The following is a 12,161-nucleotide window of genomic DNA, read 5'->3' as shown; positions in this document are numbered from 1 at the left end:
CATCATGAATAATCTTCCAGTGTCTGAAATCATAGCTGCCAAGTTTTCCCTGTTCTCGCGAGAAAGCCTATTCAGCATAAGGGAAAATCCCTTTAAAAAAGGGATAACTTGGCAGCTATGCTGAAATGCATTTTGCTATACCAAACACCGAATAGTCCATATACTAAAAGACAAGCCACACGAAAATGCCTTTGTCAAAAAAATCTACAGCTTATCAAACTACTTTATTTGAAGTAAAAAAGAGTAAACAAGAAATACCTGGCACATTTATTGACATTTAAAAGAATACTCTCTCTTTGCCCCCACACCTCTTCCTATGGGCAACAAAAAGTCATCAACAGCTGGAGATTATTAGGATGTAATTAACTGTCTCAAAAGAAATAGCTAATCTAGAAATGCTGGTGAGGCAGGTAAAGACAGTGTTTATTATGGTACAACTAACGGTGCAACTAATCTGTACATATGCACAGCACTATCATTTATAATATTGTTAGTCGACTGCACCACATTTTAACATGAAGCAGCTATCTGTCCATTTCCCTTCCAAAAAAATACTGGATAATTCACTCACTTATTCATTAGCTAAGAGCAAGAAGAAAGAGAGAGAGAGAGAGACAGAGAGAAAGAGCGTGAGAGAGAGTGACCAATATCTAAGCTCAATTTCCATCCCAATTATTACAACCTAATCTCTTGGGTGAGTTAATGCAAAGCGAAGGATGAACACTAAACTGCCACTAGTAGCAAAGTGTGTTCCTTCCCCAAGAGAAGCCTGTAAAACAGGACAGTCACTGACAGCAGTACAATTACTGACACAGATACAGACTTTATGGACATGTTTATATCCGCTGTAAATCCACACTCTCTCTCCACTCCGATTCACAAGTCATAAAGAAATTGCAGATAATGAAAAAGTTGGTGAAATTTACAGCATGTCGGAAACCTCAGACAGCCAGAAGAAATTAAAGAGCTGACTGGGAATAAATCACACAGGTACAATTAAAACTTCCCATAGCTCCTTCACTTCTAAAACTGGCATACAATCCAATAGCGATGATAAAAAGTTGAGGTCATGATCTGTGGACTGCAGATAGTTAAGAATATTACGTCAAAATTAGCCAATTCAAGGGTCTTGTGTGCATCCTAATTTTAAATTTGTATTTGGGTGGCTCTTTTTAGAAACTAAAATCCTCACACATAAAAAACAAAAAAGTGAGTAAAGAAGCCAAGCTGAGTGATGAGCAGCAAAAAGAAAGGTAAATGTCTTGTTCCTCTACATGTGAACAGCGCACTAGGTAAAGGTAAAGGGACCCCTGACAGTTAAGTCCAGTCGCGAACAACTCTGGGGTTGCGGCGCTCATCTCGCTTTACAGACTGAGAGAGCGGGTGTTTGTCTGCAGACAGTTTTTCTGGGTCATGTGGCCAGCATGACTAATCCGCTTCTGGTGAAACCAGAGCAGCGCACGGAAACGCTGTTTACCTATTAATCTACTTGCACTTTTGGCGTGCTTTCAAACTCACAGAGGAGCTCACCCTGTCGATTCAAACCGTCGACCTTTTGATCGGCAAGCCCAAGGCTCAGTGGTTTAAACCACAGTGCCGCCTGTGTCCCAAAGCACACAGCACACTAGTGTGTGTTAAAAGAGACTTAGAATGATCAAAAAGAAAAAAAAACTATGAAAAAAATAATATATCCCAGGCTGAGCACTGGGGTGAGTGCCTGTGAGGTCTAACATACATCCAGGAGTGCTGGAAATCTCCATAGCTGACTAGTTTCTCAGCAGCCTACAGCAGGGGTTCCCAAACTTTTTTTCAAAGAGTGCCAGGTTTGATGAAGTGAACATGCGTGAGGGCCGACCAAAGTTGTTGAGCTTTCTTTTGGATTTTACCCCAGGACATATACTGCCACGGGGACCGGATTAATCTGACCACGGGGGCCAGATTGGGCCCCCCAAAATGGACTTTGGACATGCCTGGCCTACAGTGTAGTCTGTTTCCTTGCAGAAGCTGTTCCTAACTAGCAACTGCAGGCCGGGAAAGAGTTGCTGCACTCAGGTCCTGCTTTTGTAGGCTTCCTACCAGCAACAACTTGCTCCAGCAGCTTCTTCTTATTTCTTATTACTACTAAATTATTTCTAGATTCCTACAACTATGTGTGGAAAGTAGGACTACAATCTTCTAGCATCTCTCTGTGCTCTTATCCCATGTATAAAGGTAAAGGGCCCCCTGACTATTAGGTCCAGTCATGATATGACTCTGGGGTTGCGGCGCTCATCTCATGTTATTGGCCGCAGGGAGCTGGCATACAGCTTCCAGGTCATGTGGCCAGCATGACAAAGCCACTTCTGGCGAACCAGAGCAGCACACGGAAACGCCGTTTATCTTCCTGCCGGAGTGGTACCTATTTATCTACTTGCACTTTGATGTGCTTTTGAACTGCTAGGTGGGCAAGAGCTGGGACCGAGCAACAGGAGCTCACCCCGTCACGGGGATTCGATCCGCCAACCTTCTGATTGGCAAGCCCTAGGCTCTGTGGTTTAACCCACAGCGCCACCCGCGTCCCTTATCCCATGTATACATACATGGAAATTTCTCTTTAAATGTGTAGGCAAGAGACCTATGCATATGTTTCCATGTCCCCAAGCCAATAAAGGCCCTGTCTGCTACCAGAAACTTTAAAAGAGAAACCTGGAGTTTATATATTTGCCATATTACATACACATTTTGGAGTCAAGATATCTTATCTGAGTACCAGATGAAACACAAGCAGCAAACCATAGAACCTGCAAAACACCCATGTTCATTCCAAAAGCCGGCATCTTGGCAATAACACAACACAAAATAAGTTCATGGGTTGGATCCACACTAAATTAGTTGAAATAAATGGAATGCAAGTCAAATCGTGACTAATCTGTTTCACTGATTTCAATGGGCCCCAAGTTCAACTAATTTTGTCAGGATGCAACCCCATGTGGGCTTCTAGTATTCTCTTTTGTGGCATACTAGCAAGCCACACTTTCCATACACAGAAGCCTACATAAATACGGTTATCAAGTTACAGGAGACCTTCCAAGCCCTCTGTTCATCATAAAGCAATCTCACTTTCAAACCAATGTCTTGTTATTTTCCTTGGAGACTAGGTATCAAACAGGAAGTTCTACAGTTTATGCAGTTACATGACCCTGGTAATCTACATTGCAGCAAAAAAAGGGGCTATGAATTTGGATGTGGTTTCTGATACTTTGTTAAATAAATATTTTTGTGCATATCAGGGAATACAAAATTAATATCAGATGAATTCATTAAGTGTAGAACAATCATAAAATATTTTAAAGTAAAATTTTACATGGTTGTCTAATCACTGCTGCAAATTATTTTAGCTAAAGTAATTCTGACTACATTTAAGAACAGATGGTAGCTTTGTATTTAATAAAGCCAATTCTCCGAGGTGAAACCAGCTCTTTCTGAACCATTGCTCTGCACATCACAACTGTTCTATTATTTAAACTTGAGGTTTGGTTGCATTTTATGCTGTACTACACAAATAGCAGTAGTCCAGATCAGTGGTTGCTAACCTGGGGGCTGCAGAGTTATCCCAAGAAGCAACATTTTTTAAAAGCAGCATAAAACAAGAGATCAATACAAAATATAAGTTGTTCATTTTAAACCAACTGTATTATACAGAAACAGCAGCCTGGATGCATTAAAATCATGCAGGACAGATTCCTCCATGGATCTCAGGATCTGCAGGAATTTTCCAGTCAGCAGGAACCTCTTCAGCCATGGCTTATGGAAAGGCTGGCCGTTTCTTCCAGACAGAAGTGATTGTGAGGCTGGGTAGTACCCTATGTGCCTGGCTTCTCTTCCATCCATTGGTATTTGCACAGCATGGAAGTGTTTTTGCTCCTCCTCTGAGGTGGGATGGTGAAAATCAGAGGGGCTCTAGCAGGGCCGTCCGTGATCTGATGGGCAGCTTTGGAATGCTGGAAAATGAAATATGCCAAGCACAATAGCAAGCTGTGGCAAGCAGAAGAAGCAACCCAGGGTCAATCCCCAGCATCTTCAAGTAAGACTGGGAGAAACCTATGGAGAGTTGCTCTCAGTCAATGTAGGCTAGACAATTCTGACTATGATGGACGAATGAGCTGTCTCAGTATAAGGCACCTTGCTATGCTCCCTACTGGTGCTGAGCTCATCCTTGGACCACACGATGGAATGGTGGTGCCTCTGAGATTGTACAGAGTGCCTGCACCCCAAATCAGAGGCTTTTATACCTATTGTTGCAGAGGGGAAGGGCTAAGCCTCCATGGTAGGTCCCAGATTCAGTCCTTGACATCTCTACATTGGGAGAATATCTCCTGGAGAGTCCCCAATGCTACATTATGGCATGTTCAGCAAGATGGACATGGAGGGCAACGCTAGAAAGTTCCAGAGCCTATAAGCATGCTCCATTTACCCATACATCTGATGGGAGGGTATACGAAAGTTCTACATATGATCCGAGGAGGTTGTTTTTTAAAGCAATGTAGACACAAGGTTCTTCTAATCACACTCTACTGCTTTATGGAACAACTGATTTTAGCCATTCACTCCCCCAGTCTGCCCTAAATATGAGCATGGAAGAGTCTCAGCTTTGTCTTCACCCTCAGATTATTTTCTCAACACAATGAGCCTAGCAAGGACTAGATAACTGGCTGCATTCCTGATGCTGCCTGTAGATTGCTCCTGGCTATCCTAATCTAATGCGGGAGGCAGTGCAAGACAGGAGTGCCTGGCGTGCTCTGGTCCATGGGGTCACGAAGAGTCGGACACGACTAAACGACCAAACAACAATAACAAAATCCTAATCTAAAACAAGGTACTGTATCTGATCTGTTATTATGAATCACCTAAAACTGTATGTATCCATTCTGAAGGAAATCAGCCCTGAGTGCTCACTGGAAGGACAGATCCTGAAGCTGAGGCTCCAATACTTTCGCCACCTCATGAGAAGAGAAGACTCCCTGGAAAAGGCCCTGATGTTGGGAAAGATGGAGGGCTCAAGGAGAAGGGGACGACAGAGGATGAGATGGTTGGACAGTGTTCTCGAAGCTACGAACATGAGTTTGACCAAACTGTGGGAGGCAGTGGAAGACAAGAGTGCCTGGCGTGCTCTGGTCCATGGGGTCACGAAGAGTCGGACACGACTAAACAACAAAAAACTGTATGACTGTATGGAAGCTATCAGTTGGTTGACAGCCATCTCAATCAAGCATTACATACCTCTCAACAAGACCCAGCAATAGAATTTACTCCAGCTCATGTACTGGAGTAGTCTAGGACCTAAACCAGGAACGCTCAGACTCTTGCACTCTGTTCCAGATAGAACAGTCTGGGGGATAGAACCATACCTTACTACACAAACTTATGACAGTTGAAACCCCACAATAGCATGATGACCAGAATGGGAAGTGGGGAATGAGGAGAGAGAAGGGAGGCAGAATATTGATCAGAGTCTACTGATGGAGTAGAGACTAATATTCGTTGGCCTGGTCCCATACCATCAGAAAAGCCACCAACAAACTTAACAGTGCTGAGCTTATTGCAACATTGGTGCTATCAATGTAGAACAGCTTTAGCCAGCCAGATGCCCTCGGAGTTTTGGCACCATCTTAGTATAGGTATGCCCCAGGCCTATACAAGGCCAACACTGCATTTGAACCATGCTGATATAGAGGTAGCACTAACATTGCATGTGCGTTGTAACCATTTTTTATGAGCAATTTTTCAGTGCATAGACAGATTTCTGCCTTTGCAGAACAGAGCTTCTCTAAGTTTTTACTTTTTAGCATACCTCAGGTATAAGCTGATAGAACTACCAGAAACCCAGCAGAACCGCTTGGGGGCTGGATTTTGCCTGTGGACAGCTAGCTGGCCAGCATCCTTTATGCATATCAGGTTGACATACCCAAGGAGCCTTCTTTTTGTGATGGCCTCAGTACTACAGAATGTCCTCTCTCATGAGGCTTGTTTATCCCCTTCTCTTGCTACCAAGTTGTAAAAGCTGAATTGTCTTTTCAATGCTATTGGTAGTTTTAGGATTTTTGGTGTTTTTATTTTGTTAGCCATTGGGAGAACTTTATTGAAAGGTGGTATATAAATGCTATGTAAAGAACTTATGATCATCCAAACAAGTTATTTAAAGGTAACATTTGAATAATTAAATCTCATATCATCTTATTAAACTATTAATGAGCTTCAGGCACCTGAATGCAATCACTCTGCTTAATCCTTTGCACAAATGAACAAACCAGGAAGGTGCATTTAACTATGATTTCATATTACATATGAACCAGTAAACTATGGTTAATGGTTCCTGAACAAGCCAGGATATGGAAGCCATAACTTAAAGTTCTGTCCTGTCCTGTCTTTCCACAGCTTTCTGAATCAGATGTTAACAAGAAATCATGGTTTAATCTGCTTTCTGGCTTGAGGAAAGGGAGGAACAAAGCAGTTGGGGGTAGGTGCCTGAAGCTTGTGCCTATCTCTGCTTATGAAACTAAGATTTGATTGTGCCATTACCTAACTGTACAGAAGATCCTAATTAACAGGATAGTACCATAATAAGTTACAAAGTAAGTTACTAAGGTAATTTTCTTATGGCCTGCTTTCAGTGGTCATATACAATATGCAGAAACATTCTAAATGTAAGAGAGCAGCAAAGAAAGGCAACAGTTTTATAATGGGAAATATTAATACATTGAAATATAAATTTATAGCTTAAAAACCAATTGAACCCTAGAATTACCTAAATAAATTGTCCCCTCAGCAACGATCTAATTTCAAAAGAGAGCAAAGACTGACCATAAGAGTCACAATGCCTAAACCTGCAAACTGCTAACGAAGAATTTTTTTAAAAAAAAATGTCAGTAGAAATTTCTCTACCAAACATTCCACAAAAATAAAGGACCATCAACATTACTACATGGAGACAATCTTTCTGGTATCATTTTTCAATACAATATAAAAATTCAGTGATTTAAACACCCACCCACCCCCAAAAGAACTCAATCCAAATCAAAAAGCTACAAAAACATCACTGAAGGGAACCAATTATCTCTAGGTAGCATTTTGCTGCCACCTAGAGGATACTGAAAGATAGTTCTTGTTGTGACTCTCATAAACTGCTTCAAATACTTATTTATTTATCTTGCATATCATAAGATAGTACTTAATCCTAATAATTTCATCTTCAAGTAAGAAGTGTTCCAAAGAACTCTGAATTCATAGTTCAGTTATCTTATGGGGTTACTATTACAAAACATCAGTGTGGTTCACAGCAGAAACGGGAGAGAGAAACATCCCACCTAAATCGTTGAGACACACAATCGTTGTAGGAACCCAGCAACTGCTTGTAGAGATATTCTACTACTGATGCAGCCACTCCAAACTGTTAATTTTTCAGGAGACTAACAGTGCAATATCATACATGTCTCTCTATTGTATTATTTCTTACAAGTGAAATATTGAATATGTCCTTACTGAATATGTAAAGTTTTCCTACGGCTCTATGAGAATATTAAGCAATAGACCTACAGTTTTTAAACAGAATACACTTTAGCAACTATCTACTTACATTCGTCCAGTCCCAGTTGGTATGCCAGATTCTGAAGACCTCTCACTTTCTCCATTAGATTAGCTGTGGTGAGACTCCCCAACTCTTAAAAAAGAAGAAGCGTGGCTTAAGACATGCCATGAAATAAATTCCTAGCAAAGACTCTTCGTGTTGTTTCTTTAGTATCATCACTATTCTATTATATATAATGTATTTGGCACACCATTGTCCAAATATGTCTAGGGTTACAGCTCTTCTTTCATTTTTACATAGTGTTGCTCAAGTCCATTTAAACGGCTATAAACTGCTCCCGCCACATCCTTAAGCTTAGCTTGCATGACTGGAGCTGGTTTAAAGACTATGTAGGCAAAAAATTGGTACAGACATACAAATCCAACATCCAGTCATACATCTAGCCTGATCTGAAGCATCTATGTAAGAAGCTTATTGAAGAAAAATTAAAAATGCCCTGCGACCTGCTGGTGAAGTATGTGTAACAAATTTAATAATACTGTAGTAATAATTAACCATGAAATTTAAAATGGTTATACAGAAAAATTGAAACATATACTTCAAAGAAGAGTTTTATCACTCCCAGAATGTTGTATAAACAACAACAACAACAACAACAACAACAACAACAATTCTGGAAACCAATATTACATACAGAAATTCACTAGCGGTTTAATACTCCTGTGTATTTCAAGGGCTTGGAGAACATCTTGCATGATGTTCTCCAAATCCTTGAAATACACATCTTGCATGACGTTCTCCAAGTCAGAGGTTCAATGAATGGATCCAGAATCAAAGATACACAATGAACATTAGCTGGTCACACCCTCCCCCAAAGTCTTTAATCTTCCCTTCAAGCTTTCCCTCCCAGCATGGAAAGGTCTGGTGTGAAGGAGGAGTGCGCAGGGACACTGGGGTGGGCTTACATGTGCACCCCTGTCCGTCCCCCCATCACAATCTTTTGCCTACATACGTTCAGATGAATGCTTGAGTTGAGCTTAAAAAGGTAAAAAAAAAAATTTAACTATTTGTGTAGTTTTAAAGACAAACTATACTGGGCTTGTTAATTCCAGACATTTGAAGTGCTCAAACATTGACAGGAGCTCACCTTTTAACATGTCAATATCATCATTTTCTAATTCAGCCATCCATTTGGGAGGAGAACTGGTGATGGGCTATTAAAAACAAATACACACACATATATAGAAAAATTGTGATCGCCTGTGTCTTTGATAAACAGAAACTGGGAAATATTTCTAATATGTGAAACCAGCTAACAGAAAATAGGCTCAGCTGCCAAATTGTATAAAATTCCACTCTACTTTGATACAGAGCACATGTTTTCTATGAGGCTTACTCCCAGGTAAGTGGAATTAAGGTTGCAGCATTAGTTGTAGAGTTTTTGAATAACCACACACATTTTTTATTTTACCATTTACCATTGCTGAGACTGTCAGAATGAAGGAAGGAGCCAGAAACCCTTTTATCATGCCAAAATACAAAACCAGATCAAAACCTGCTCCCCAACAGCATTTTGCATTGCATAGCAATTGTTAATTACATTGGATTTTAGCTGCTGGAAGCTATTTTTCTTTGAAAAACATGATCAAAATGTAAATAAGAAACATTAGCAACTATCGTTTTTGCAAAATATTCCCATTGTAAGCATAGAAGTTCAATTCAAATAAGATTGTATCAGCACTGGCACATGCAGACTACACAGAATCCTGTTTCTGATACAAGTAAAAAAAATGTGGATCACCAGTCAAGTTCTTAATAGCTACACAATGTTATATAAACTACAAAAAAATTACTACAATTTTAATGTAGCAGAGAACAAAACTCAGTGTGTAATATCTAGACACTAATGGATTCTTAACTCAGAAGTATGAAAATTATTACGTTTTACAGCTCCATGACACTTACATAGAATATAACTATCATCAACCACTTTATGACTCACTGGTCAGATTCCTCTTTTAGGACACCCCAAAACCCAGCTTTAAACACACAAACAAAAGTTTTTCATGGTTGCAAATATTAAAAAAATATATAATGCAAAACTTGATTTCCTGAAAAAAAAATAAAAGCAGGCTGAAAAAAGACAAAGTGTCATGCGTTTAAGAGATCAATTTTTATATTTTTTTAAAAGAGGGGGTTTCAAAAAAGGCCATTTCAGTTGTCCTTGAATATGGCAGGTTGCTAAGCTTCCAGTGAAGAAACACACAACCAGAATTTGCAAGTTGCAGAGATGGCCCAATACACTTTTGGTGCCTGAGGCAGAGAAAGTCAACAGCTCCACAAATTAGTGTAAAAAACTTTAGTAAGTGAAAAACATACCAATTTGCTCTACTTTAATGGAAACCTAAAATCTGCTGATTTACCCTGGTTAATGGATGGGTCAGCTATGTCAAGTTAGCTACAACATCCAAGTCTAGAATTAGTTATTAGTCAGCTTTTTGCATGAAATGGGATATCTTTGCCTGATTGGGCAATATATCAGGTTTCTGAACAACACCCTGGGTGATAATCTAGGGTGGGCCAAGGTGAACAATGGTTAGACTACGGTAAGTCCTACTGAATTTATTGGGGCATACTTCTGAGTCAGTATGTTTAGTATTAAATTATCAATCCAAGTGAGAAACTACTTACACTTTTAAAGGAAGCTGCAAATTCAGCAACACCTGGTACTAGAGACAAGACAGAAACAGTTACTGGAGCACAACTTTCTCTACAACTTCAAGGGCAATTATGATTTTTGTCGCTAACTCCATCAGTTAAATTGCTAGAGATATTCTGCATAAAATGATTATTCATTTGTACCATGTATTATTTCACATTCATGTTCAATTCTGTGACTGTGCAAATGCAACACTAATTATTTGCTTCTGTAACATTTGCAGCTCAGTAGTAATCTGCATGATTTCTCTTTGGTCCATCAACAAAACACACAACTGGAGCCCTTGAGTGCAATCCTATACACATATCCTATACTTCTCTCTACTGAAAAGTAAAGTTCACAGTAAGTGAGGCTTACTCCCAGCTAATTCTGCATAGGAATGCAGCCTTAAACTGGATTAGCTATAATAAAGTGCTTACTCACAATTAGCTAATAAGTATTTTTAAAACCACTTTGAAAACACAAATACTGAAAGGATAGAAAACACAATAGTTAAAACATGTTAGTTCAACTAAACATTTGTTATGTTTGCTAAACAAAAGTGTATAAGCATGCCTATGTAAATGAATGTGCATGTGCATAGAAGCGACTGGCACAGTACCAGGCAATTGCCCTCCCAACAGCAATACTGTTGCTGCTAACTGGGGCAGTGTGAGAGTGAGACACGGTAGTGATAGGGGCTACACAAGCCCAACAGTGGGAGTTCTGGACTGGATCTGCCAACATGCCCACACAGCCCCAACTTGCTGCCACCATGTCCATGTAACCAGGAATGATGCTACTATTGGGAAGCTATTGAGTACACCAGTGTGGAGCATTTTTGATGACTGTTCTGAGGCAGGTTTATGTCCAACATGCAGACACTGTCAGTAACATCCTAACAGCAGGTTGTAAGTTAGAGCAATATCATAGTCACCAAAGAGATTCTCCATGCCTTTTCACATTTCCCACTTGAGTTCAACTTACATTGTTCAGGCCAGAGGTCCGGTGAAGCCCGGTCCAACTTTTCAAAGCTCAGCAGGGAGGCTTCCAAGTCTGTGCCTAGAAGAACAACCAAAATACTTCCAATCATTGTGGGACTCAAACCCATGACTGAGATTAAGAGTTCCATGATCTACTGACTGAGCCTGATATTACTGGGACAGCGTGCATTCAAGACACGAGGCGCACTGCCACTGTTCTATGCCACTTTAGAGCCTGACTGGATGAACAGAGCATCAAATAAACCCTAACAGTTATTTCCAGATCTGAGGAAAAAAATCTGAGGAATTCGCTTAAGTAGCATTTCAGCTCTAACTGGAGCAGGTTTACTGAGGAATAAAGTTACCAGCTGTATTCAGTGAGGATTGTTCCCTTGCGGCAGCTTCGGTCCACCCTCTGCACATGTACTCAGAGACAAGCAAGTGGACACAAATTATAGTATTAATATGCCAGAGATACTCGCAGAACTGGGAAAACCTTAAGCTTCTCCTCATCACCTCTTACCTTCCGTTGAGACCGCCATTTTGGCCTATCACGTGACAACCGGCCCCCTGCACGCGGGAATCTAAACATATGACGCTTCCTTTTCGAACGAGCCAACCTTGCTCCGCCCCCTCCCTCCTGCACTCCTCCCACTAGGTCGTGATTTAGGGGGGGGAGAGAGGGGGAGTGGAGGGGGAAAGAGCCACCCAATCAGACTGAGCCTAGAGGGGGCGTTGACGGCAATGTAGCCAATCGGAACCCGGAGCTGAAGGGGTGGGTCCGAGCCAGGTCCAACACTATCCCATTGGCTTGCGAAGGGCGAAAGGGGAGGAGAAAACGTCGGGGCTCGTGATTCCATTGGCCAACCTCAAAGCTAGGGCGGGGTTCGATCGTTGAGCTGGAGGTGGGCGGGGC

General features: G+C 40.9%; 1 protein-coding gene across 3 annotated transcripts in view; it reads right to left on the bottom strand.

The window, feature by feature from the left end:
* The window catches only part of LIN52 (lin-52 DREAM MuvB core complex component), a 38,359-nt gene extending 26,474 nt beyond the window's left edge, over positions 1–11,885 (bottom strand). Inside the window, exons 1-6 of one of the 3 annotated variants that reach the window (XM_060272754.2) lie at positions 11,769–11,885; positions 11,250–11,324; positions 10,256–10,293; positions 8,712–8,778; positions 7,613–7,696; positions 809–3,980 (exon numbers count right to left, since the gene is read on the bottom strand). In XM_060272754.2, coding sequence (XP_060128737.1) covers positions 3,940–3,980; positions 7,613–7,696; positions 8,712–8,778; positions 10,256–10,293; positions 11,250–11,324; positions 11,769–11,787 — 324 coding nt within the window. In that variant the 5' untranslated portion in view covers positions 11,788–11,885 and the 3' untranslated portion in view covers positions 809–3,939. Of the gene's footprint in view, positions 1–808; positions 3,981–7,612; positions 7,697–8,711; positions 8,779–10,255; positions 10,294–11,249; positions 11,325–11,610 lie in introns of those variants that run through there. The other 2 variants (XM_035108696.3, XM_088672136.1) reach the window with 2 other exon arrangements.
* Between the last annotated feature and the right edge of the window lie 276 nt (positions 11,886–12,161).

Source organism: Zootoca vivipara, chromosome 1 (assembly GCF_965207765.1).
Source record: "Zootoca vivipara chromosome 1, rZooViv2.hap1.1, whole genome shotgun sequence".
NCBI classification, from domain to species: domain Eukaryota; kingdom Metazoa; phylum Chordata; class Lepidosauria; order Squamata; family Lacertidae; genus Zootoca; species Zootoca vivipara.
This window is presented reverse-complemented; position numbering and strand designations above follow the sequence as displayed.